Source organism: Sylvia atricapilla, chromosome 13 (assembly GCF_009819655.1).
Source record: "Sylvia atricapilla isolate bSylAtr1 chromosome 13, bSylAtr1.pri, whole genome shotgun sequence".
Classification (NCBI taxonomy): Eukaryota; Metazoa; Chordata; class Aves; order Passeriformes; family Sylviidae; genus Sylvia; species Sylvia atricapilla.
This window is the reverse complement of record NC_089152.1, coordinates 3,398,994-3,426,404: the sequence shown is the minus strand read 5'-3', so window position 1 is coordinate 3,426,404 and position 27,411 is coordinate 3,398,994. Positions and strand designations below refer to the sequence as shown.

The following is a 27,411-nucleotide window of genomic DNA, read 5'->3' as shown; positions in this document are numbered from 1 at the left end:
TTCCCTGAGCCTGCCTGGACACCTGTGGAGGTGCTGCTCCAGGAATGTGCCGGGGCTGGAGGCAGGGGCTGCACACAGGGGCTGCCATCCGTGCTGCAGCAATCCAGGTGCAGCTCCAGCCTGCAGTGACAGAGCAGTGTCCCTGCCAAAAGGCCGCCTGGAAATGAACTGTGGGGACGGGGATCAGAGCTGGGAGAGATGCTGAGAACGAGCTTCCATTGAATTCATTATGGCCAAGTCCATTTTCATGGCCAATTTCCACCTCTCCTGTGGCTGGAGCCTGTGAACACCACACAGGGATTCCCACCAAGTGTCCCTACCTCCTCCACACTGCACACTGCATCCTTCCCATCCGCTGTGTGTCCAGATGTACAAGGAATCCTGCTGCTTTTCTGGCTCACTTCTGTTTTCAGCAGTATAGTTTACAGGGATGGTGTATTCATAATGAATTCCATAATTCTGGTCATGGAATAACAGCACCTGGTTCGGCAGGAAAAGAGAGGCTGTTGCAACACACTGTGCTGGGAGAGCCAACAGGCTGTGAGATAGCACTGCTGGAAATGCTGGCTCAGGCAAAAAAAATTCCTGAAGTATAAATACCCTGTGAAAGGCAACCGTATCTGTATCTAGAAAACTTAAATTACAACAGTACTGGTAAAAAGGGCAACTGCAGGAGCAAGAACTGCTTATGACTTGTAAATATTTAAAGCAGTCACAGGGATGTCTAAACCTGGAATTCAAGACGTAACTTTCAGCCTCACATGTGATCAGCAGGACAATGGCTATTCAAAGAAAAAGATGACAGGAAGGATTAAATCAGCACTTTTCATACAACAACTAATTTAAAGAGCATCTAGAGCTCTTTAAAGCTCTGTAAGCTTTAAAGAACAAGGTGACGCTTCTCAGAGCAAAAACAACTATTGCACAGAAAGTCCCTTGTCTCCTGGTCAATGTGGCAATCACAGCAAGCATGACTATTCCTGCTGGCAAGCTGTAGCAGCAGGATTTCATGTCTCAGAAAACTCTGGATGACAAACAGACGTCATATCATACATCTGTTGGCAACATATATTTTCATCCCTGCATATGGCTAGAGGAAGGTGAAACCCGCTTCCAACAGCAGACTATTTCCTATGGAACCACTGTGATGTCTCCAGTGTCATTACTCCAAAACTCCCTGCCTATTAACAAAGGAATAGAGAAAAGAGTTCGTGTTTTCACCATAGGCAGATGAGAGTATCAGTCCTGTTTTGATTTACATGTTGGACTTCATTTGGCTCTCACTTTCCCTGGCTTGAGTTAGAACTGATTGGAAGACATCCATCCCATGGAGGATGGGGTCCATGGAATCTGAGTTACCACAGGATTAACAAATGCCATGGAAGTACTACTGTAATGTTCAGGCTGTGGCTTTAAACTTACTTACAATTATTATCCCCTGATCTGAGCAGCATTAGACAGGTGAATTGTGCTGGCTTTTGCCACCTACTGAAATAGGAGCAACGCCTTATCAAATAAGGTATTTTAAGCAGAGCTCTCATTAAGTGGAGCAAGCAGCTACCCATTTGAAAAAAAGACAAATTTGCAAATGCTATTTTCTCCCAACAATAATCGTTTCCCTTTCAGATTTGCACAAATCATTTCTACTTAACCAATAATCTCACTAAAGCTGTCAGGGACTTGTTCAACCAAACAAATGTGCTGAAAGAAGGGGTCCTGGCAGCCTGTGCTGTGAACACTGCAGGGGCTCCACAAACTCAGCACCCATGAGCTGCTCTGCACAGGGCAGACACCTGGGAAGATGAGCCTCTTCCAGAGGATGAGGGGAACAAAGACAAGATTTTGCTTCAGCTACTACCTGGAGCCTCACTACCAGGACAGAATACCAGGGTTGAAACCAGCCAGCCATCATTACAATTTCAAAGATGAATGCTGGTTTTTTAAACAAAATTCAAATACCAGGCAGTCAGAGGCAGAGAGCTCGAGCCCTGCGCTGGCTTTCTTGAAGTGCAGGGGATATGAATTCTTGTTCCACAGAACTGATCAGCCAGCCTTGTCTAAAGCCCCCTTCTGCTCTGGGAGTGTTTGGTTGTCCTCTGTTGCACAAGGAGGACTAGCACAGGCCTACTTACACAAACATCAGTTTCTCCAAGAAATACACGCACAGCAATGCACTTGGAGAAATGCCTCAAGTATTAAAAACCAGCTCCTAAAAAGAAATCCTTATTATCTCAATATGGGTGCAAGACTAGTGAATCTAAGGGCCCATATGAAACCAATTTCATGCAATTTCGTAGCCATATATAATTGGGGGGTGTGTGTATGTGTGTATAATTGGTTTCAAATGCAGGTCACAATGGATTGACTGAAGCTTCTGGCTCTTTGTCAGTCCAGTGTATTCCACCACTGTTTGAACAACAGTTTTCTATTTAGAGGGAACTGGTAACCATCCTGCCTTTCTTGTGTTGAAAGAACGAAACCTACCACCCTGTATCAAGGAAAAGATTCGTATCTGATTTGAAGCAAAGACTTCATGTGTGCTCTGTTTACCACTGGCAGTGATTTAAAACCACATGTTTTTTAATGGTCTGGTAATTTTTACATTCCTCATTTTTAATCATTTCTGTGAAGGAAGGTGAAGAAGGAACATTTCCTCTGCTTATGTCTCCTGAAAGGGCCTGTCTGTATCTGGACAGGACACCTGTGGAGAAGCTCAAAATCACTCCTTTCCTATGGTAGCTACTTACTCCTTAACGAAGGGGAACTGAGTATTTCTTTAAAACCAAAGCTCTTCTGATGGGGAGGTCCACAAAATGCCAATAATCAGATTTTACTGCAGTGGACCTCAACCAAGTAATGCTCTGGAAGGTTCCAAGAACTGCCAAAGGAACCCTGCACAGCATCTTCCCAAAGGGTACCTGTGCAACTCCTGTCTCTCTCATGAGGCTGGGAAGACCTTAGCAGTACAAGATACTTTGTCAGAGTCCTGGTTTCAGGAGGGAAGTGTTTGGAAATGCTTGACTTTGGCTTGTGTTAAGGCCAAAGTCAAGCAGCAGCTGATGTTTCTGATGGTGAAGAAGGTGCCTGTAATACACCCCTTTGAGTGGGCACACCCTGGGTTACATGGGTGAGCCATGAAGGTGCTGGTGTGCCCAACCCTGCACCTGTGACTATTCCAGCTGTAACCTCTTTGAATCACTGGTCTGTGAGCCCGTAAACTCATTCATCTGTCTGAGAAAAGCAAAGACAAAAAGTTCTTGTGCAGCAGATTTTGACACCAAGAAGGTACTGACAAAGTGGAGTATTACTGTCAGCTTTTTGTGCATGTGAAAAGTTCAGGCATCTTTGGAGCTTTTCGAACTGGGTCAGGAATTGTTGCACAATGAACACCAGCAAGCCAAAAAAATCAGGTGAGGGAAGGGAGAGAATGCTGATTTTTAGCAGTGCTTACAGATAGCTTTCAGAGAAACACGGCAAAAAGTCACAAGGAAAAGAAACAGCACAGAAGAAAATGGAATACAATAAAAAAAGTTACAGGAAACAATGAAAAAACTAATATAGTTTCTATGCAAACCTTGCTACAGAACCTGTAAAACTTTCTGCAGACTTTTAAACAGGAACAGATATATGAGACAGGCATTATTACAGCTGTGTCCAGATACAAATGCAAAGGTTACACCAGCATTAAGTGACTGGCCCATGGGTCACCCCATCACCCACCAGTGACAGCTCTGGGACCACAGCCCTGCTCTTCTCATCCCTGTGGACTTCTCATTCACATTCAGCCACATGGCTGTTCATAAATTACCAAGCTGGGTTAACAGAAGGGCTATGCTGAACATTAGGAAAAAATGTCAAAAAACACCTTAAATGACATACAGTTGAAAAAAACAACATAGAGAAAACAAAGAATATTTCTGTGTATAATTAAGTAATTTAGATTATAATTCACATATATCATCTGTGCATGCTAGATCTGCACCTCTTCTGTTAGAGAACAGAGTACTTAAACACAGAAAATATTCTGGCATAAGATGAAAAGACATTTCAGCAAATACGCTTTTATGTATTTATGTGTGATCAGGTATGTCCAAGAAGTAAGAAAAGTCCTTGGGAACCTACATCCTCTTGGATGGACCTATCTGTGACACATTACAGGGATATCCTGCACTGGAAATGAGCTGAATGAGACACTGCCTGTTCTCCCAGAATGGAGCATCACTTTTTGAGTGAGGAGCTGGGCTCCTCCAGCCCCTACAACGCTGCAAAAGAACACTGTGGTGAGGAAGCAAACAATCAAAATTTAACTTTCAGCTAGGATATAAATCCTTTCTGTTGCATCACTTAAGAAACACAAACAAAGGATATCAAGTTACCATCAAGTGCAGTGGTATTTTAGTTGGTCCTTTGGCAGAGATTTTCTCCCACAGCCCCCTTCGCACGTACCGGACAGTGGTGCCTGCGATCTGAAACTCACCAGGAAGCTCAATTTTCCAGTCGCTGTTAATGGATCTCTTACTGGAATCTTTTAAAGCTGGAATGAATCAAACACCATGGAATGAAATGCAAGCAAATCTGTAATTACAATACAGACTACCGAGCCTTTGTCTCAAGCTACCTCAAGCACAAGATGCTGAAACCTTGTAATGGATGTGAGTTTAAAAGAAGAAAATCTCCCGCTTTTAGATGGCTCATTGTAATGTTTCTAACTAGGATATATTCTGTACTTCAGTAGATGAAGGTATTTTGAAGAATTAACATAAAATTCATAGATCATTTCTATCATTCAATGATTAGAGATCATACATCTCTAAACTCTCCTTTTAAATGCAACAAGACAACTCTGCAATTTGGTTTCTAAGCAGAATTTTCTTTCATTTTCCAGATTTTGAGACCACATTTTCCAAAACTCTCCTTGAGAAAAAGATCAATCAAATCTTCATTGACACACATGTGAAGATTCACAAGTGCAAAATACAACTGATGCTGCATTTGTGTGTGCTCCATAACCAAACATTGAACAAATCAACCATCAGCTGTCCCAGCTGTAAAGAGAAGTCAAGTCACAAAGCAGGGTTTGGTCAGTGGGCAAAATGTGAACTTGGACACCCTCTTTTCAGAGTTCAAATGCTGGACACAAATGCATAAGGTCACGTGCTGTAGGGCGATAGCCATCCTGTGCCTCTGTGCCTCAGTAAGACCAACATGGAAAGCCCAACTGCAGAAGGAAGATAAATATTGAGAAGAAAAGATACTTGGAGTTGTATGTCCTTTCTTCCAGCACAACTATTGCATCAGGATCACTGATGTCCTTCAACCACCCCAAGACAACTCCAGCCGTAAGGGCATCACATTACTGTTGACTCATCAGCGGAAGCTGATTTGGGGATTGATGTGTTTTCAGTGTTAGAACGGAAGCAGAGTTATCCAGATGTTGGTGTGATGCACTGAGGGAAGAGAAAATTGGCAGACCCTGCTGCAGCGGAAAGTGCCAGGCCCCTTTGTGGAGATCCACTGACCATGATCAAATCTGCCCTGACAGCAGACAGACAGAATATCCCACGTGTTACTGGGCTTCCTCAGTTCAAGGTTAACTGTGTCTTTTGGCTAAGCCTTTAACAAGATGTTTTTTTAACCTCTTGCATCTCGTGCCTATTTTATTCTCTTCCAGTAAAAAACACAACTTCACTCTCACTTAACTGAGTTGTTGGAAGAAGGTAAGAGAAGCTGTTTAAAGCCTTTGGAAGTCAATAGGAAATCTCCTATTGTCATCCCTTTGGATCAAGCTTCCATAGTAAAACCCTCCTGGGTGTGCTTAGGATATCTATATACATTAAAATTGTAATGTCGGAACTCTGGGGGAATCTGGAGCAAGTGGAGGTCAAAATGTTCCCTGCATCTGCCTTTCTGAGGACCTGTACACTGGCAATCCCTGGAAAAGGTGGATATCTGTCCTGCTGCACACAACCTTCCTGACAGCTCTCCGAGTCCCATCAGAGGCTCCAAAATCAGGGTGAAGGGGAACTGAAGTGGGAGAATATTTTTTTCTGAGCAAAGTTTCCTCTGGCACACAGCCCAGGGGTGCCATGGTGTCCTGGCATTTGCATGCTGCAGCAATGTGTCTCTCCCTGCAGCTCACTTCTCTTTCTGCTTCGTTCCTCAGTCTACAAAGTAGCTTCTGCAAGCTCCAGACATAATTCTGAAGCAGGATTGCTTTCCTCTGCCAAGGCCTAGTGGCTTCCAGGCAGATCAAAGCAGCCACCACACTGGCCTGAGGAGCCATGGACATGACTAATCAAAGCTCTGGATGAGATAAAACTATCTCCAAGCAGCATGGCTCACTAGAAAAGATATCCCAGCACATGCTCAAAACTGTCTAAGAGGTTGAGTGACTTAAGTCATGCTTTGGTTCCAGTTCACCATCAAAGGGAGATAATTTGCTGATGAAAACCAACGTTTCATCTTTGTGAACCTCTTTTCTGGGCGGGTTTGATTCTGATTTCTACAGGCACTGGTCCCTTATGGCTGAGGAGATAGAGAATTCGGAAACACACCTATTGTCAAAAGTGCTCCTTGAGGATTGCAGGAATTGCAGCAGAGACTCAGCAGAGCATTTGGGCTAAAGTGTTTTCAGTGCTGTTTGCCTCGATTGCCTCATCAGCAAGATCACTGCTGTGGCTAAAAACCTTCCATGTCTCAGACATGGGGAACTCCAATGGCTTTTTCCACACTCAACCATTGGCTGGCTCTTCCCAGCCCCAGAGGTGACAGAATTAAACTCAAACTTGTACAGCAGAAGAGCACAGGAGAAATAGGAACCCCAGCAACAACCTGTAACTTCTGTTTTTCTTGTTGGCTGGAAGGCAGGAACTGGACAATCAACTTCTAAACCTGGCATCTAGTCAGATCTTTATTTCCACCCTGGGTCTCTCCTTGCTTCCCAGCCTGTGGACACAAACTGCCCAGGCATTTCCTGTTCAAGGTGGTTTTTAAGAGTTACAGCCAGCCAAGGCAGCCAGCGTGGGTTGCCTGTAGGTGGAGGGAAATTCTTCAGGCACTGCTCCCAGCACATGGAATAATGATTCCAAATTATGCTGGGCTCCTTTCCAAAATGTTGTACCTGGTTCTGAGTAGAAATAGGACCTGATTTGACTCAGCTTTGTCAGTGCTATTGAAATAGAAAATCCTTCCATACTTGGACCTGAATTAAGAGTGACTGTGGGTTTTTTTTTTTTTTCTTGGTCATCCTTATTGTCCTACTGGACTCCCCCTGCTGCTATTCTTCATCTCAGTTCAGCAAGACATTGGGTATCTTTTCTTTGTGTTGAGTGTTCCTTGAAAGAGAAAACCCTGGAAAGCTTAGAGAGGTTCTCCTGGCTCCTGACCATGAATCAAAGAGCTGAGAGCACTCAAAGCTTTAGAAGAGCCAGATTTTTATCTGTCTTTATGTGATGCAAACAGGGCCAACTCCAGCTCTCAAAAATACACAATCCTAATCTTCACCACCCAGTGGGGAACCATCTGCTTTAGTCAAGGTTATGTTGTCCCAAGGAAGGGCAGTCTGTAACTCCACGTAAGACTCTCAGTGCTCTGCTATCTGCCAAAGCCCAAATACCCTGTGCAAACCCCACCAAGACAAACAAAAAGGCTGGTTTCCAGAAGGCAGAGCACTTGCAAAACCCAAAGAAACACTGGCTCCCATTGTTCCACCAGGCTTTGCTATGTCAAACATCTCACGTGTAGGCGGGACCCTCTGGCAGGCTGGATAAAGCATTATGGGAATAGGAGCAGTGGTGATACTCCTTCCTACCAAGAAGTGGCACAAATGCCAATGGTTTTGATCAAAGAGCAGCTGAATTACATAATTCGACCTCCTTTTTTCCCCTGAATCTGGAGTGAAAGAGAACAAAAGCATCTTTTCCAGTGATAGTGCCAACTGTGGCAACATCTCAAGACAGAAAACCAATAGCACTAGACCTGAAATCCTCACAACCACTATGCAAACGTTTTCAGCAGCATCCAATACTCCAGTGCTGGATATTAACATCTCCTTTTGGCTGGAGATGAAGAATTATAAACAAAAAGATGTGAAAATCAGAAACCAAGGTCTGAGCTTTGTTCTGACTCCCTCCATAGCCATGAGTAGCTACACCTCAGTTTCCTCTTCCACAAAACAGAGTGTGACAAGCTCTGCAATCCTCTCAGAGTTCCTTCCTCTCTGGAAGCAATTCCATGGCCATGCAGCTCTGAATGTGCCAGGGACTTTTCACGTGTAGGGAGTTTTTTGGATTGGGGGTTTTTTGGATCTCAGGCAATTTTCCCTGAAGCCTCTGCACTGCCATAGGTTCTTGTGTAAATTCAGGGCCATGAGGCATTAGCATTTCTGTGACTTGGACTCCCTAGAAGTAGATGAGGATAAACTCCTTTATCTATTGCACAGTAAAGACAGAGAAGGAAATGCCCCAAACATTGGAGAGAAGAGGCAGAAGACCAGACTGACAGATCCTCAGTGTAACTAACTGGCTGCACTTTACAAGTGCCATTCTGATCTTTAATTTATGAAATGAGTAAATTCATTGACAGACTCTGCCCTGCAACAACCTCACATACAAATCTTACCCATTAAACCCTTTTCTCCCAATAGGAAAAGGAGGAGAGGATTCCTGTTCCCCTCTAAAGGAATGCAGAAATAGAGATGACGAGAGGATTAAACTTTTTCTTTTGCCTGATAAAATAGAGACAAGTGGACTAGAGGCTGCAGCTGAGCCAATCTCAGAGTGCAGGATCAAGTCTTGGGTATAGCAACCAGAAATAATGTGCTGCTGCAAGAAATGGCAGCAGGTTATTGAAGGATATCAGCTGCCCTGTCCTGCCTCTGCTTCAGACTGAGCTGGGCGCCTTCCTATCAGCACCTCTGCCATTCCCCTCTCTAAACACACTGTTCTCCTCCCCACTCCCTCCTGAAGTGCAGTGTGCTCCTGGCAGCTCTGTGCAAGCCACTGCCAAGTTCTGCTCAGGAACTCTTCTGTCTGTATATAAAAGTACTCTCTGGTCCTTCCAGGTTGCACAGGGCCTGTAAGTGTCACATACTATCACATCACAAACATCATGACCCCAAACCACAGAGATTGCAGCAAGACTCAATTCACCAACCCCTCCCTGGCAGGAACAAACCTTACAGGTCACTTAGAGAAGGGCCATTTTGAAAAGAAAACAGAGCTGAACTTTAGTCAAAACTTTTTTTTTTGTCTTTTTACCCAGAAAGCTGTGAGCAGGTTTATCCTCGACCACTCTGATCCGCCGGGCACCCGCAGGGATCACAGCGGCTTCAATGTAACCTACAGCAACAAAAAAGGGGTGAATTCAGGCAGGGCAGGGCCAGCCAGGATCAGCCATCCCATATCTCCCGTGAAAAACTCAACTCCAGGCTGGGGATTGAGTGAGAAACACTCCAGATGAGATCCCTGTGCTGGCAGCCAGTTCTCACTGCTGTGACAGGCGTGGCCATGAGTAACATTTCAGCAGAAATGCATGTGTGCTGCTCGGCTGTGACTTCAGGCTTCTTAATTAGCTCTTATTAGATCTGCACCCTTCAAATCAGCCTGGTTTTCCTGCAGTACTGACAGGGATGCACGAGGACATTGCAAAGTGTGACTGTCAGGAGCAACACCGCACAGAACGGACATTTGAAATGATGTTTCCAACAGATGCTCCTGCTTTGTGCTCCCTGTTTAGGCTGTGGTGTCAGAAAGGATTCACATCCACAAAACTTTCTGATGATGCTAAAACTGAACAGAGGGAATTAGTGGGGCAAATGAGGGAGAAAGCTTGCTTTCACTTACATTTCAGCTCTGTACAAAAGTTCTGGAGGACATAATGATCTCCTTGCACTGGGCTGCTGAAAATTCAACAGCTCAGATTTAATGCAATAACAGAGCTGGAATTTTCTCCAGGACTGACCACTGGTCACCTCTAAAGAATTTTTCAAAGACCAATTTTGACTCATGGAATAGAGTAAGAATAAGCAGGAGCTACAAGGAATTGTAGCCTATTTTCTCCCACTATGGAGACATGTGGAATTACAGACTTGCTCCATGGGGTGGAAGCAATGGCTTTCAATAATAAAGCAGAGGAACACCAGGGCCCATTTCAAAGAGCCAGGCAGAGTTTTTCCACTGGCTTCACTGGGCTTTGAATCAGGCCTCTGTAGATGACACTAATCTCATCACAACCATGACTTGATTCCTTCTAATTGGCCACCCAGTTTACTTTGCAGTGTATCACTTGGCACCTTTTTGGGGTTATTGCTGTCCTCTCTTTCTTTTAGATGTTAAGCAGCTTATCCTGTATGTTCCCTCATCCACTTTCCTTGCTTTAAAGGGCTCTGTGAAGCTGTTCTGTATCAGTGATGCAGATATGGGAACTGTGGGCTGTCTAGAGCAATGGGTTGGAGAAGTGCTGGCACAGGGAGCAGTGATTCCTTTAGCACTTAAGAGTGTTCAGGGAGCTATTTTAGGGATTAAAGTGCAGCTGAACAGCCCTGCTTTTGCTGTGCTGATACAGGGAGGACTCAAAGGAGTATGGTGACAGCATCTTGCACCTCAGGACTAAGTGATTCTCCTGCCACTGTGACATGGATTGAGACAGATTTGGGGTCTCAGACGGTGGATTCATTTCCTGAATATTCATTTCATGAGTAAGGCTTGAGCTCTTGGGTTTCATCAGGTGCAGAGGGTGGGTGTCTGACTTGGGCCAGACAGGCTCCTTCTTTCACTGATTTGTCGTATCTGAATGACACTTTCATCTGACCCCTCAGCTCAGTTCTCTTTGCACTTGCTCCTCCTCACTTACTTCTCCCTTACTCAGGATATCTCAGAAACAGTCACACCTCCCTAGCAGGAAAACCAGAGAGAAGGGTAGCAGAGCTCAAACCTTGTCTGTGCACAGAAGCCAGAGCAGAGGCTCTCCCAGCTGCTGTTCCAGCCTGGGTTTCACCAGGAAAAATCATTACTTCCAGGGTCAATTTTTCAAAGGCAATACTGAAATCTTATGAAATCAGAGCAAACAGATGTTGGGCTTTATCTTAAGACATTGCCAGGAGTTGGTTTTTCATCAGCTGAGATATCAAATCAGTCAATACAAAGTGTTTCAGATATCCCCACTGTACCCCATGCAGCTGCATATAAATCCAACCAACAACTACTCAAGACATGAACACACAGCAAAAGTGTGACCAGTGACAGTCTGTCACAGGGAAACAGCTCCTGAAACACCCCTGAACAGCCCTGTTAGGAAGCCAGTCTGGAACATGCCCAAGTTTCAGGTAATTTAATGTACCTAGTAGGGGACTATTTACTTATTTATTTTTTTAAACCAGATACAAATATCCAGAGCTAAATCATGCAGGGGTTGGAGACAAAGTTACACTGAATTTAGTGGACAGCAGTTACTAAGTTCAGTGAACTCTGGATCTGTCCCCTGACCCAGCAGCAGCCAGGAGTGTGTCACACTGCTTTAGAGGTGAGCAAACTCTGGAGCTGCGCTGGAGGCTCAGCTCAAGCCATAAATACACTCATTTCATCACTGTGCCACGAGAGCAATACCACGTGGAAAAGTGATTTTTATGTTACTTTTTACAATAGTAAATAGTGAAGTGTGAGCTATTAATAGAGTATTAGTTCTGGAGACTGTTTGGTTTGGTCTCACACCAGATTTTTTCTCCTTGTGTAATTTCTAATCCTGATTGATGGCTTTAGGGGGTTGCACTCACAGCTCCTGAATATGAAGAAACACACTGTGTTAACTCCCTGTACCACGAACCTGCTGACCTTCACTCTCCTGTTGGAGAACTGCCAAATGCTTTGCAGGGGTTTAGATTTGACCTGTCCTCTCAGAGGTGAAGCAGAACCCTTGGGCATGTCCCACCAGGAGCATCTGGACACTCTCATTTGTTATCTCCAGCAATGTTGGGTGAGTTAGTGGTTGAATTCTGCTGCAAACAGACTGGATAGCACCCATGCAGATTTGCCACAGGTACAAACTTGGATTGTCTCCACTCCACTCTGGTCCTCAGAGCTGGTGGGAGGCTTCTGGTCACAGATTCCTGATCTTTGAGATAACTGCACCAGGAAACACCTCCAGTGTTTTCCAGGCACATTTTATTAAGCAAACTGTAACTGCAGATTGCCAGAAAGATTATCAAGTGTCAGCTAGAACGACCAAAAATGTCTCAGAGTTGGCCCCAAGTCAAGGACTCTCAAAGCTCTGTTAGGTCTTAGGATAATCGTCTGCAAGGCTGAGGTTTGCAAGGTTGGGCTTCAAGTTCTGCTTTAAATGAGGAACTGGTTAAAGACTGATGAGATTTGGCAACTATCAGGCAGTATTCTTAGTAATTTCACCCATAAATCAGCCTGTTAAGATGAAGCTTTGAAAATACAACAGGAGAACATTATTTGATAATTTATAGTGCTGTATTCTGTATAGTCCACCTTGGGAACAGTTACTTTGGCACACACCAATCTTTCTGGATAATCTGCATTACATCAGTGTCTCAGGAATGTAAGGCTGTGATTGAAGCAAATCCTAGATACAAATTTTACGGTATAACTCGTATTAGGACAGACACCAGAACAAAGAGGTGGCTTTGTCATCAAGGAGATTAATATGTGAACAGTGGCTACTGTATCTTCATTTAAATGCTGGAGAGATTTGCAAGAGGAAAGCAGCCCACACAGAAAAATCCATTGTTAGCCATTGTTATTATTCCCAGAAAGAACAGAAGGTTTAGTGTGAACTTCAGAATGCCACTGATCGACTGCAAAACTCTTCTGGTTCACACTGCAGTGAAACATGGACTCCAAGGTGAAGGAAAAATTATCCCATGGCTGAAAGTACCAATCCCTGGGCACTGCACCTTCCTACCTTAGCCCTGTACACACCAAAATCTGGTATGAGAAAGTCAACTGTGCCCAGCTCATTACCAAACCTCCCAAAAGTGCTTGAGCAAACACCTCAGGGTAGAAGCCAAGGAGATCAGGCTGTCCTGCCCACCTGCCAACCAAGGCCAGCATAGCCTCCATGGTATTCCAGGGATAAGCATCAGCTGAGCATCTCAGACTCCATCTCCTTCCCACCTTGCAGCTTTTGCTGAGTGCTATTTTTTGCAGTGGAGTGCGAATTATGTGTCTATTTTCTGAAGAGCTGTGATGATTCTCCTTTGCTTTTAGCTTGAGAATAAGTCCTCCATTGGCAGCTGTCCACTTCCAGCCATGGGATAGCTCATTTGTAAGAAAATCATTTCGTTGAAGAGCCATGGATAAATTTCAAAGCCTCTGACCATTGCTGCAAAGTTGCTTATTGGGATTTCTAACTTGCATGTTCTGATCCCTTATAAGGGATATCTGAGTTAAAGGTTAGGTAGAGTTCTATTTTCTCATAATTGACATGTGCACCCTGTTGACAAAAAAAGGTATTTTTGTGTTGGCTAAAGATGCTCCCAGCCAGCACAACAGCACTACTGTTCAGATTTCTTTTAATAAGTGCTGGACAAACAGCATATGCAATAAAACCCAAGAAAAATCAAGAGACAGACTCAAGTCTCTGAGCATTACAGGCACAGCCTTGGAGAAGTTGTCAGTGATAAATCAGCTCGCCAACAGACAGGAGTCAAAGAGCTGTCCTTCATTTCTAGGTCCCCTGTACAGCTGCAGGATGACAGAGGTGTACTTCAGAACAACTCTGTGTTTGGTTTTGAAAAGTCATTTTGTAGAAATAGGTACAGGGCATGCTGCCAGTCGAAAGGAAACCTCAGTCTAAACAGTGCATTCAGCTGGCCTGCTGAAGACAGCCAGCTGCACACAAGTGTATGTGATGTTTAGCATCATAAATAAAGGTTTGTGACTTCCTCTCCAGCAGAAAAATGGAGTCCATTTCCAGTTGGATCACCCTGGAGCACAGGTGGTAAGAGCTGAACTGCTGGGCCTCCTACAAGGCCCTTTGAGTGTTTCACCATCTTTCCCACCAGAGTGGCAGAACCTCTGTGACATTAAAGTTGGGGAAAAAAAGAAATAGACCTGGTTCTTTTTGTTTGATGCATGAAAATTTGGCTTCCTTTCACACAGGTTCCCTAAAAGGAAAGGATCTGTACTTTGTATCTGACATGGCAAGTGAAACAGTAAAAGGACTTGAAGTTTATCCATGGCTTTTGATACCAAATTTCCTCATCTAATCCGACAAAAAGAAGATAAAGAACCAACACCAAAGGATTTCACCGACACCCACTGACACTGCAAACAGCATTCAAGTATCTTACACGAGAAACACTTGGGAACAGCCTTTGCCTTTGCCATCACACATGTGGAAACCTTCTTACAATGACTATTGGTTACTAAGAAACAGAAAGGAGTTGGCAGGGGTTTAGTTCAGTTCACAGGGCTCCACAACATCATTTGCAATCACAGGACACAGAGGGACCAATCCTACAACCAGAGGAGTCCCACGGGCAGAGCCAAGGCCCAAGGCTGCAGCTACAGTTCCCCAAACAGATACCACTCCAAAACAATCAATACCTTGATGTTTGAAGTCTATTCTCTTTTGAAATAAGAAATCAGCACAGTGGACTCAGGGTCTTGGCCTTGACTTGGAATGCAGACAGGTCCTGGGGATTTGCCACTGAACTGTGCAATCATTTACACACCCAAACCTTGAGCTTGTTATCACCAGAATATTGTGGCTCTTTCTTCGCCCCAGCTGCCATGAAATTTTTGTACATTTTTGCTTAACTGTCAATTAAAAAAAGGAAGGTTTTTTTTTTTCCCTTGAGTAACACCACGTTCACTTGTGATACCCCAGAGCTGGAGCTTTGCTTACTGCATGAAATTCAGTGGGTTCACCTGAGGACCTGATTCTGCAGAACAGCAGTGTGTGAGCAGAAATGGACGGGAGCACACATAAAATGTAATTAACTTTCCAAATTAAATTAAAAATAAAACAACATCTAATAAATGGTTATGAGGTTATACTGATAAAAACAATTATCTTCTAGATTATGGGAGATGGCTAAAGGTGGAAATATTGCATTGACAAGGCAACACTTTGACAGGTTTGTGCATCTGAGATGATCAGCAGAGAATCTGAATCCTTGAACACTATCATCAGGAATTCTTTCTGATTAGGTTCCAGGGTACTGGGGGTGAAAACCTCCTGCAGAGTCCTGGCAGCCAGTTAAGGCTGAAGCTGCTCTCTCCTACAGCCTTGTAAAGTCACCACCTCAAGTAGTCTTTGTAGCTGGAAATGGGTGCAACCTCCTGGCAGTGACCCAGAAATTTTGTATTTATCTGCACAAGATGTTTTGTAGACTCATTGGGAAAGATAAAAGATAGCTACTCTTCAGCAGCATGTAAGGAGTCCATGAAAGCTGAATAACCTGCTACAGAAATGGAGAATAACTGGGTTTTTTTCAGTGGAAATGAGGAACTTTTCCCACCACTTGGATCAAATGCAAAAGGCTTGATGTAAGTGGGTGGAACAATAATTGGGACAAAAGAGTCAAAGGCACAAATGTTGAAGGAAACCATTCAACAGGTTGGCCAAGCACACAAATGTGCTCCAGAGAGATGTGGTGCAGGTGGGAAATCCTCCCTGCATCTCACAGGAGGTGACAGATTCCAGCTGGCCCCACAGGTCAGGAGGAGGAGGGTGCAGAGGAAGAGGTCAGTGAACAAAATCAGAGCCTCAGACTTCAGAGCTGAGACCTGGAGTAAAGAGAGCTGCTAAGCACTGGTGCTGCTTTAGCCACTAAACTGAACTGAAGTGTGTGCTTAAAGGGGATTTTCATGTGCTTTGTGGAACTCAGTCCTGGAGCAACACATGTTGAATGTATTTCTCCACACAGAAATGCCAGTTCTGTCTTCACTGAATGGGAAATAATTCTTTTCTGGACAATTGTTTCCTCCTGGAGCAGCTTCCAAGTTCTGGACATGGCTTTTCCTCCCTTTGGTTAATTGGGATGTGTGATAACAGGGTTCTCAGAAGTGTAGTACAGAAACCCTGGAACAAAGACTAATTCAAGCACCAAGCTGTAGATACATTAATTTTTAAGAAGAAAAGGAAAAGTCTTAATTCCAAGCTCTTATATCCTATACTGGATATTTTTGCTGGCAGGGAATCAGTAAAAATATTCAGAGGGGAGTGCAGCTCTTTCCTTTAGCTGAGATATTCTGATAATAACATGAATCATCTACAACATGCAACATGCATCCTTCTGAGACCTCAAAGATGGTGCTGAAATACAACTTCCCTCCCACTGGGAAAGATTCTGTGATTTTGCCTCCTATTTAAAACCATCAGCACCAGTAGCAGTCAAAATGAGAAACACAACTTCACTCTGAATTTCAGGCAGAGGCAGTGGCTGGTATCTGGGTGACAGAGTAAGAAGCAGATGGGGTACCACATGTGAAGTGAGCTGGGGTTTGTTTTGTGTTTCTCAGGTGCTTCCCAGAGCTGTTTTTGCTGGGTGACTCCAGTGCTATGCAAGAAGAAGAGCTGTTACTGCTACCCCAACTCAGAGAACCCCAGTGAGTGTTACTCACCCATGCCCTTGGTGTGGTTGAAGTCTCCTTTCACCACTTTGCAGGTTTTCCCATCACCACTGCAGATCCCACAGCGATCCTCTTTGGCAGCTGAGCCAATGATCCCATCACAGCCAATTTTCTAATGACAACAACCAGAGACCCCCATTACTTTGTTTGCAAGGTTAGAGCATCTTTAAGCAGTGAGGTCAAAACTGACACGTGACTGAAAACCCGAATGGGGAGGAAACATTGAACTCTTAATTAAACTTTTGAAATACCTGAAAAAAGACCTCAGATGGCCCAAGATACCAGAAATGGAAGAGTAGTTCAATGGATGCAGGTCAGTTTCATGCCGGGCCAATTTCTACCACAAGACTGCCTATGCAATTATGATATTTTCCATATGCTTGCACTGTATTAAGAATCAACATTCAATTGAAAAATAAATTATAAAATCTAACAGTTTCACCTAAAGCTTCATTCTAAATGGTGTTTTTAACATTTTCTATACATACCTAATTTTTCTCCAATAAAAACCTACAGTTCTGCTTCCACACATGGGAAGAATCACAATATGATCCGTGTACCCATCGAGATTATCACCACAATCTTCCTTATTCACAGGTTATGGTGGTGAACATTCTGCATTTGTAGATCTTGATGCTGACAACACTGTCATGAATCTATATAAATTGTATTCTGTCCATGTAAGACCCTCAAAATGATCAGCAATTTGCTCTTAAAACATAAATTTCTACTGAAACAAGCATTGTCATGATGCAAGTTATTAGCGGAGATTGCATTATTAAAAATGAGTTTAAGATTTATTCTGCATAGATAAACAGTTTCTTGGCAAATGAAGTCGGAGGACTGACACTAGGAGGACTTATTTGAATAAGGCTATTGGGTCTCTCCCTTTTTTGCCTTCCTGTGATGAAGCCAGAGGAAAGTTGGAGAGATATCTTAGGGAATGATCAAAACAACAAACATTTTGAAAAATAGAGTAAGCAGGGAAATATTAAGAGAACTCAGGCTGTTTATCTGAGCTTGTCTGTGTGTAAGCAATGCAATTTGGATCAGAACTCCAACATTCCCCTTGTTTCAGAAGACCCTGGCCACTGCCTGAGTCCAGATGTATTTCAGAGATCAAAGACTGCCAGCGTTCCACCGTGTGCTGATGCAGAGCTTGTCTGGGTAAATCATTAGGGAAAGCCTGCAGAGAGAGGATGATCATCCTAAACACATACCAGGGAAATGGTGCTCATTAACTGGCACAGCACCTACACTGGTGCACAGGAACAGCAGGAAAAAACCTGTATAAATATATAAATGGGACTTAAAAGAGGTAGGAAGAAGATAGTGGAGTTTCTGGCAGTTGCAATTCTCAAGCCTAAACTTTACGCCCATGTCCAACAAATAATTTTGGGATATTGAACGTGATTCTGCCCCCAGAACAGAAGGATGTCCCACCAGTTCTCCTTCCAGGAAAATCAGGATGATTTATTAATGGGGTTGCTGAAAGGCAGCTGGAAACAAACGGCTGCCTGCCACCCTGCTGAGATACTGGAAAGGCTGTGTTTAATTTAAGGCTCTGGTGCTATCTTTCATTGTGCTGCATTGTTATTAGCACTATGTGAGCACACAGATGAATAAAGGGAACATAATGAGTGTTGAACCACACTTATTCCCAGAGCTACATGAGGAGTCTGTAGGACTCTAACGGAGGCAGGGGAAGAATGGGGAGTTGGCAATCACATGCTTTGCATTTATGCTGGAGTTTCCCAGATAATGGAAACCAGTGCAAGCCAGCAAAGGTTGGGAAGGCTGAGTCCCCCCTCATCTGAGACTGGGCTTCAAGACAAGCGATTTCCTCACACCTTTGCTTGGTCACTGACACCCTTTGACTTGAGAGGCCCTCTCTGAAGGGCATGGAAAGAACCCACTGAATCCACAAATGTAACTCCCAGTATCTTTCTGGTTTTTACCGTTCATCTTCACCTTATGAGTGCAGGAACTGGGAATGGCCCTTGCACACCCCTCTTCAATGGCACCACTGCTCCCATCCACAGATCAGACTTTTCCCTCAATCCAGGCCTTGAGACTTAAAGCCCCCATCACTTTGGGGCCAGGAAATGGCTTCTTAGAAAGGAATATCTCTAAGAGAATAAAACACTTTTTTTCTTGGCTTCAAGATGAAAATTGGTGCATTCTTGCTACTTTATGGGGGAAAAATACCTTGGAAGCACTTTAGTGTTGTCTACATAAACACTAGAGCCTGTTTCCCTCTCCCCAAGCCTTTCAATCATTTCTAAACTGAAAGTGTATTTAATAACAGCACATTTAATAACAGGACATAATGAAACAGGTTTGGGTAAGATTTGACAGTGGATTCCAAAAGCTGCAAAGTCATTCAGAAACACATTGCAGGGACCACTTTGGTCACTCTGATCCTCTGAGATCTTGCCATGCGGAAAATACTCTTAAAACCACCACGATGGTCACTCTTAAAGCAAGTGGATCAAAGAGGAAGAGATAGGACTAGAAGGGCAGAACACAGTGGCTATCACCTTTGTGGGTGCAAAGCACCTGCCAGCAGTCCTTGGGTTATTAATTGAGAGACTTCTCCAAGGTGTGAGAGCCCCTGAGATTCCAGCACTGGCTGGAAAAACCATCAAGTGTGTACATCAGCAGCTTCCCATTGACAATATGCTCTGTGTATTTATTCTACTGCCCATCCTTTATCTACAGAGCTGTCCTCAGCCTGCAGAAAGCTTCCCAAACTGAGAAGGCTTCATTCACCACATGCAAAGGGAAAATCCCCAGTTTCACTGCTCAAAAGTCAAGTTTTCAGAGTGCAGAAAGAATCTCTTAAAACCTAAATAGTTCAAGGGAGTTGTTTGACCAACACACTTGCTTTGTATTGCTTTCTGTCCAGTCCAACCAATCAAGGTAAGGGGATTTATTAAATTAAGGAGCAGAAAGGGGAAGCTTTACATTCTGAGGAAAGAAAAGAGCTTGTAAATAACAACATCCCATGTGTTTTCTGACCCAAGAGTCATCCTGCAGATGAGCAAACTGAGTCCATGGACCAGCCCATCCAGCAACTGCTGGATACTTTCAGTTCCATCAGCCTTGAATGGACTGGTGAGAAGGGAAGCAGCTTTAAAACATGGGAATGCTGGCAGGAAACATGAAAATAAGTCTTTCAGGGCTTCAAGTCCTCAGCATGGACAGTCAGAAATGTGTCCACAGGTTTCTTAAGGCTCTTCCACCCAGGCAGTCTCCTGCTCTGACACCACATTTTGGAACTAGCCACTGACCTTTAAATTGGCAGGTAACTCAGCACATTTGCTGAGCCAAAGGCCTGAAATTAATTCTCTTTAAGCCCATATCTCCATCCACCCTTCCTTCTCTCCCTCCCCCTTCTTCTCGTTTTTATAATTAAACATCTGAAAGTCTGCTTGTTGGGTGGTATTTCCAGCTTCAGTCATAGCTGGCTCCAGCATAGGAAAACTCTTCTCTTTTGAATACATATCACTTGGATTCTTCTGTGTGAACTATTCTCTGTATTGCTTGGATATTTTTTAATGATATTTTTATTTGTATTTTCAATGGCTGTGAAAGAGCTCAATTGATACACTTGTGAGGGTATGTTTTGCTACATAAACACAATTATTTTTGTTATATACACCCACTCTGTGCAAGAAATGACATTGTAGGCTCACAAAACTGTAATGCTTCCCATATGCTGAACTAACTGGCTGTCTCAATGGATCAAATATAAATATTGATGCAACGTGTGCCACTTTACAAATTAATCATGTACAGAGCAGGCTGGTTATGACAGATTCATCTATACTGCCAATTCCTTTTGTCCATACTATCCAATGTCCATTGATACCTCCAGGGATGGACCACGTGAAACAGGAATGTACAGATGTGAGCAAGTGACATTGAGATCTGAGGGGAAGAGAATTCTTATTTTGTTGTTCTGTTGAGAATTCTTATTTTGTTGTTCTGAACACGTCTGCCCCTGTGGAGGGTTGTGGTTGGCTGTCAGGGGTGGGTGAGGTGGGTCTGGGTCCCTAATCAACCAGTTCATCTCTGAGTTACTCCAATTTCTGTTCCACGACAAATTTTGTGTTAAGGATTGGAGTCCATGCAGGAGTTATCCTCCTGTTGTTTCCCAAGCCTTCAGATATTTTCTCAATCAGAGCAGCTCTGCTGGATCAGGAGTTAGACACCTCCTATTTTAAATTAGAATTATCTGATCCGCATTAAATCTGCAATGTCACCTGCCAGTTTTACTTAGATCCCTCAGCAGCTCATGGGGGTGTTAGACACAATAATTCTTGATTTTTCACATATAGATACTGAAGGCTATGTGTCAAAACTTCTGTGCTCATGAGAGAACATGCAAATAATACAAAGCTCTTTCCCATCCCAGGAACTCCTTTGCTTCTGTTCTATTATATGCTTCCCATGGGATAACATGGAAGAAAAACTGGGGGGAATAGCATGGGTTTTTTTTTTTTTTTTCTTACTCCACTGCAAAGTACACAACAAACTAGTAGGACATCGACAAGGACTTGGTTTTGTCACTATGCCTGACTCACCAAAATACTCCTTTTAACCTCAGATTACATTGCTACAGATCCAGACATGGAAAAAAAAAAAAAAAAAAAAAAGGAAAAGAAGGCAATTATACAACAGGTTTCTGTAGTTCAGACAATCCTTCTGGATTTTGTGCACATGCACTAAATAATTTATCAAAGTTCAGTGCTAAGCCAAGTTGTTGTATGGAGACAAGCTACCCAGTCTGGAACATCCTGTACCACAGTTTGTAATGCAGGAATATGAATAATACATGGAAAATACTCAAGTGAGGAGACAAAGCCAGAACTGCAGGCATCAACCAAATGCAAAAAGTGGGTACTAAGTATGTAAAAAACTGTTTGTCAGCAGCTGGTCCAGTAGACAACTTCAATTTCTCCTCTGCCACCTGTGGCACTCTCCTGACACTGCCTGTCCAGTTTGCAGAAGCAATTTTTGAAAATTTGTCCACTTTCCAATTCATGCTCCCCTTCCATAGAGTGTGACAATCACTTTTGTTCTGTAACAATTTTGTTGTGCCAGGATAGTCTAATATGTGGCCTATTATCATTAAACATACCGTGGATTCACCAGCCAGTTGAAAGGAGGTGTGATATGACAAAACACTCAAGAGAAAACTGCAGACAGAGCCAAAACATCTTCACCTCTTAAATTGTTAAATCACAGCAAAGACTGCCCTTGATCTCTAGCCCAGTTCTGCTGTACAGGAGGTCTCTCTTTTCACAGAGACCTTAAATTACATCCTGAAGCACAATCTGTAGTCCCCACTGGAAAGTTCTCATGCTGTCATGAGGCTCAGACTAATCCTCCTTTGAGAAAAGCCAGCACAAGGTCATGTGCATCATAACAGTCAGCTGAGCAGCTTGTCTTCTCCTCACCCCTCTGCTCTGTGACATCTGACACTTTTTTTAGCTCCACTTCTGCCAGCAGTTTTGAATTAACCTCAGCAGCACAGAGCAAAGCACTGTAAGGGGTTAGAAAGGGCCCTGCTCTCATGAGTGCTCTCTCATCCAACACACACCCCACAGGCCCAGGGAAGAACAAAATCTTCTCCTTGAAAGCCACTTGTTCCTTGAAGAGAAATAGGAGAAGATAAACCCAGTGTGAGGTGCAGTTTGCAGTGCCCTACCCCACCTTCCCCATGGCTGCAGTGTCCATGACAGGGAAAGCAAACTGCTGCAAAGCCTAAATGAGCACTCACCCTCCTCCTCCTCCTCCTCCTCCTCCTCCTCCTCCTCCTCCTGCCTCTCAGCCTGCTACAGATTTTCTGTCTCTGAAAAATCTCTGGAGAGAATAAATTCTCCTTGCTAGAAGACCATGTGCATTTTGAGGAGAAAAGGTCAGAGACCTACGTATGCTTTGAACAGTTTGCTCAGAGGATGGTAAAAAATGGTGCATTTGAAATGTTCGACCTCAAAACCAACTCAAATAAACAAGGAAGAAATTGAATTAAGACCTTATGATTCATCTCAAAAAACAAGGAGTAAGGCTAGAAAAAGTCTAGGTGATTTAGGAACCTCTATGCTAAATTTAGGGCTGACTTTGTTCTTGGTGCTTCTATGCATGATCAAAGTAATAACCAAGTTTACTCACTCCAGCTGCCTTCAGGTGTAAGGGATAAATACAGAGATGCTGCTGCTTTTGATGATTTTGTTTCAGGAATAGTGAGGCTGGCACCCAAGGCTTCATTCACACCTTTTAGATTGGAGTCAGCTTTAAAGTGAAACTGTAGTAACTTCACAAAGTACAACAGAAGGAAAACTCCCTCAGTGCCCAAATGTATTTGGGGCATTTTGAGGCTTCAGAGAATCTGTTCCTGCTTCCCTTCTCAAAACCCTCCTCTCTTTGAGAAAAGAAAAAAACCACATTTTTTTCTCTGCCATGTTCATCTACATTCATTCATCATCCAGGAACAACTCACAAGCTGCATTTAGGAGCATCTAATGAAGGGAGAAGATCTATTACACTTCCTGGGCTAGATGTTCACAGGCATGGTTACTGCTAATTTGTCTGTTGCACTGACAATGTGTCACTCCTGCCTTTGAGAGCCTCTAATTAGAAGGATTACATAAGAAAATAAATAACAGTAATACCACCCTCTGATTTCAGCACTTATTCTCTTCTCCAGGCCCCCTGCAATGCTTATTGCCAGGCTTTGTCTACTCTGGGTAAAGAAACAAGGAGAGGAGTAATTAAATGAATATGGCAATTAAATTGGTTTAACAGGCAGCTAGTTAGACAAGTATCTGTGGCAAATGGGGTACACAGGCACATATGGCAATTCTCAGCACTGCAATGCACATATATATGGCAGAGGAGTATTATAAATGAGTTCACAGGGCTTTCAAATCTGCTCGGCTTGAACTGATCATTTTGCATTTTTTCTCAGCCAGATGCAAATGGACTGAATGTTCTGCAGCTGTCATCACCTCTCTGCACAGTTAAAGGCACTTGCCCCCAACTCAGAGTGCAATTTGCTTTTCATGATGTACCTCCAGTGCTCTGTGCTCATAAAGGAATTCATTTGGAGGGAGCTGGCTACTGATCCTCCCTGGATGAAAAAAATGTTCCTTGCCATGATGCCTGATTTACCATTTGTGGCAGTTCTGAAGGTTTGGAGCAATAAAACTGGCCAGCCCAGAGTAATGGTCAATGGCACACAGCTGGAGGTGCACAGCTGGCCTGACTATAAAAGATTATTAATGGATTTTTTTTTTTAGCCTTTTTCAGATATAGCCAAAAACAGGGGAAAATTAAGTAACTTGGGATGCACCATGAACCTGGCTCTATTTGCAAAGCACTTTGTATTATAAAGAATCAAATTTGTACTGGCTCCCCAGACTGTTGCTATTCATATTCTTCGTTGGAATAAATTAGAAAGAGTGAATTAAAAATGCCTCTTCAGCATCATTTGTCAAGAAACAGTGGGAAGTGTCTCCTGCAGCAGTGCAAAATTCAATCCAAAGATTTTTCACTTCTCTCTTTGCATTGCTGCTTTATGCCCCCAAAGCCTCTCTCACACCCAAGTGAGTATTGTGTTCATTTATCTCCCTGCCTGGAAGGCTCAAAGCAATAAAAATTGGCATTTCTTAACCACTCACAGAAATCAGAAATAATGCCAAATTTGGTGTGCCCTGTGCCCCAGGGCAAACCAGGGTAGTCAGTGGAAATAAAGGGTGATACTAAGAAGGTGTTCTGATGGATACAGTGGGCTGGTTAATACCAGAAAGAGCAACTCCGACTGTAGGATACAAATCTAGATGAGGAGAAACTTAAAGGGAAGAAACGCCAGGAAGAATCCAGCCCTGGCAAGGCTGCTGTAGGCAAGTGAACTGCCTGTCCCACCACTGTGGTGTGTGCAGCACACTTTGATCATGACCTCCATGATCAGGAGAGAGGAAGCTCATGAAGGGTCTGCCCTGTCAAATTGTCTGTGACAAATGACCTGAACCCATCACCAGGAGCACCCACTCCAAACAACTTCATGTCTTTTATGATCCTTAAATATCCATTTTCTCATCTCCCTTCCCTTGTCCCAGCATTAAATCTCCATCTTACACAGGGTCTACACATAGCCATTAAATTTTTGAGGAAGCTGAAGCACCAGCTCTAAGAGCTGCCCTCCTTAGCATTCAATGTTTTACAAATTCTCTCAGCAAACCATGAAGTTTTATTACAGAGATCTCCCACACCTCATTTTGGGTCTGTGTGTAATTTGGTTAGAGAGAAATAATCATTGCAATGGTTACAGGCCATCACTCTAAGGAAAAGAGAATTCAGTCTGAAGATTCTGGCTCATGTAGCTGCAGGAGCCAAGGAACAATTAGTACTGAAAAGTTTCCTCAGTATTTCTCAGAAGGAACCAAGTGGACCTGAAAAGCATCATCCTTCCGGCAAGATAATGCTTGTAACAGGCCAGTGACAGTTTGTAAGCTGATTTGCAGCTTCAGTGCTTTCATCAGTGATTCCTCTAATAGCCAAAAAAGAGCAGTTAAGCAGGCCAGACTTCCCCTCCAATCTGCTCCCCTCACAGAAGCCCCTTCCCACCCAAGCCATGCACACGAACAAATGTGATTTTTGAGCATTCCTGGCTGTTCAGGAATAATCTCCTGCCTCAGGCATTGAGATTCTCACAGCAATACACAGGGCCATGGAGCATTTGTAGTGGGCCTTGTACAACAGGGCTGTCCCCTCCCCTTGGGGACAGCCACCCACACTGCCCCCGACTGAACCCAACACCAGAAACAGAACAAGAGAAAGTTACTCCACCTGGCACTTGCCATGTACACAGAGGTCTGTCTCGTAAGGCCCACAGGGAGTTCCATCCAGGACTCTGTCTGCCACCAGCACAGGAGAATCCTTGCCCAGTGGGGAGCAGAAGAGCTCACACGGCTTATCTGGGAAAAGAAATACAACAACTGCCCTTGGGTACAGCACAATCAAGTGTTTGAGGCAATGGTGATAAATTCTCTACAGGAATGGATTTGGGTATCCCATCTTTGAAGGAATATGAGGCTTTCAGTTTAGGTACATCATTTCCCCACTTTAAAGTATCATTGTTTTAAGGGTTACATTGATGAGACTGGGCTTTAACAGCACAGAAAACCAATTAGCCAATCCACTTTTATACAACTGTTTGTATAGGGAAGATGTTTATTACAGGTAACATTCATCAGTCTGGTAAGAATGGTCAAGTCTTTGTGTCTCACCAAGTTCAGGCTACAGCCAGTGCTTTTAGAAGAACAAGTTCTCCAGAACATTTCATATCCCACCAACATCTGGCTGAATAGCAGATGAACAGCAAGATGCAGCAGAGGAAGCATTAAAGGAATGTAGGTGAGATAGGCAATCATGCTGAGAAGCCCCAAAGTGACGTAAGTTAAAAAATGTCACAGGGAATTCACCTTTTTTTTTTCAGTTCCAAACTAATTGGAATTTTGTAATATTTAAATTCCCAACTCTCTGACTCCCAGTCTGAAATTCCCAACTTCAGAACGAGAATCAAGTTAAGGCACTTCTCTCCCAGCATTTCAAAAAGATGAGTAAAGCATTGACAACTCTGTATGTTCTATTAAGAAGGCTAAAGGAACAGCAGGGCAGCACCAAGAACAATTAATTGTAATTAGTCTTCCAGCTGTAGCTAAAGGGGGCCTATTGCAGCCTTCTCACCAACAGATGAGAAACTGCAGTGAAAGAGCAGCAAGGAATAACAGAGGGAGATGAAAAAACTCACCATCCACGATGACAGCTGTCAGGAGGCTTTTCTTCTTGTTGGTGTACCTGTCGTGGGCCTGGCACTGCTGGTCCCTGAAGCTGGGCACCCCTTTGGGGCAGGGCAGGTTCTCACACACCGTGTGCTCCACGCTGGCCCCCCGGCAGTTCTTCCCACCCGGCCCCGGGCTGCAGAGGGGACAACACCAGGCTCAGCCCCAAACACCCAGAATGTTCCATCTTCCCCTCCCAGCCTTGCTTTGCCCCCTGCTCAAACAGCCCTGAGGATGGAGACACAGCAAACATCTCTTCAGCACGTGTGCTCCTTTAATTAAAATACTAGAGAAGCAGTTATAATTGCACTGTAAGCAGGGTATCCAAAAACAAACCCGTGCTGCAGATCCATGAAATCCATGCCATTCCACACATTAGTTTTTTAAACATACAGGAAAGGCCACTAATGCAACATCAGAATTAGGCACCTGCAAAACTTATCTGTTTTTGTTTATGAATCCCCAGAGAAGAAGGAAAACTCAAAACTCTCAGCAATAGCCTGTATTTTCTTTGAAAAAAAAAAACAACCAAACAAAAAAAAACACAAACCCACAAACAAAAAAAGCACAAGAAAGCATGGAATTTGGAATTCCAGGTCTTGAGCCTTGGAATTGTGAACTCAAGCCCACCCTAGCCCATGTCTGAAACACTGTGTGATATCTTCTGGTTGGCAACTATAGAGCCACCTTTCACTGTATTTATGGCAAGAGAATCCACCTATTAATGGAACTGAAGAAATTAAATCCCATTTATGCTGCTGTAACCCTTTTACATGACAAGAGGGGACTGGAGAAGGGATGCTCTGTTTAAGGCAGTGGTTTTCTCCTCAGCCCAATTGTACAACAACAGCCCAAAGCCTAGACAAGAACACAAGGCAGTACAGCTCAGAAGTCTACACGTGCAAACTGGCTTATGACACATTCCTTACAACCATGGGGAGGCAATGCATGTAAATGCTCAA

General features: G+C 43.6%; 1 protein-coding gene across 1 annotated transcript in view; it reads right to left on the bottom strand.

The window, feature by feature from the left end:
- Positions 1 to 27,411, bottom strand: part of ADAMTS17 (ADAM metallopeptidase with thrombospondin type 1 motif 17) — a 154,833-nt gene that overhangs the window by 34,313 nt on the left and 93,109 nt on the right. The window contains exons 13-19 of the mRNA XM_066328254.1: positions 26,419 to 26,585; positions 25,455 to 25,582; positions 16,590 to 16,710; positions 14,312 to 14,386; positions 9,258 to 9,338; positions 4,377 to 4,534; positions 321 to 480 (exon numbers count right to left, since the gene is read on the bottom strand). Of these exons, the coding sequence (XP_066184351.1) occupies positions 321 to 480; positions 4,377 to 4,534; positions 9,258 to 9,338; positions 14,312 to 14,386; positions 16,590 to 16,710; positions 25,455 to 25,582; positions 26,419 to 26,585 (890 nt within the window). The remainder of the gene's footprint in view (positions 1 to 320; positions 481 to 4,376; positions 4,535 to 9,257; positions 9,339 to 14,311; positions 14,387 to 16,589; positions 16,711 to 25,454; positions 25,583 to 26,418; positions 26,586 to 27,411) is intronic.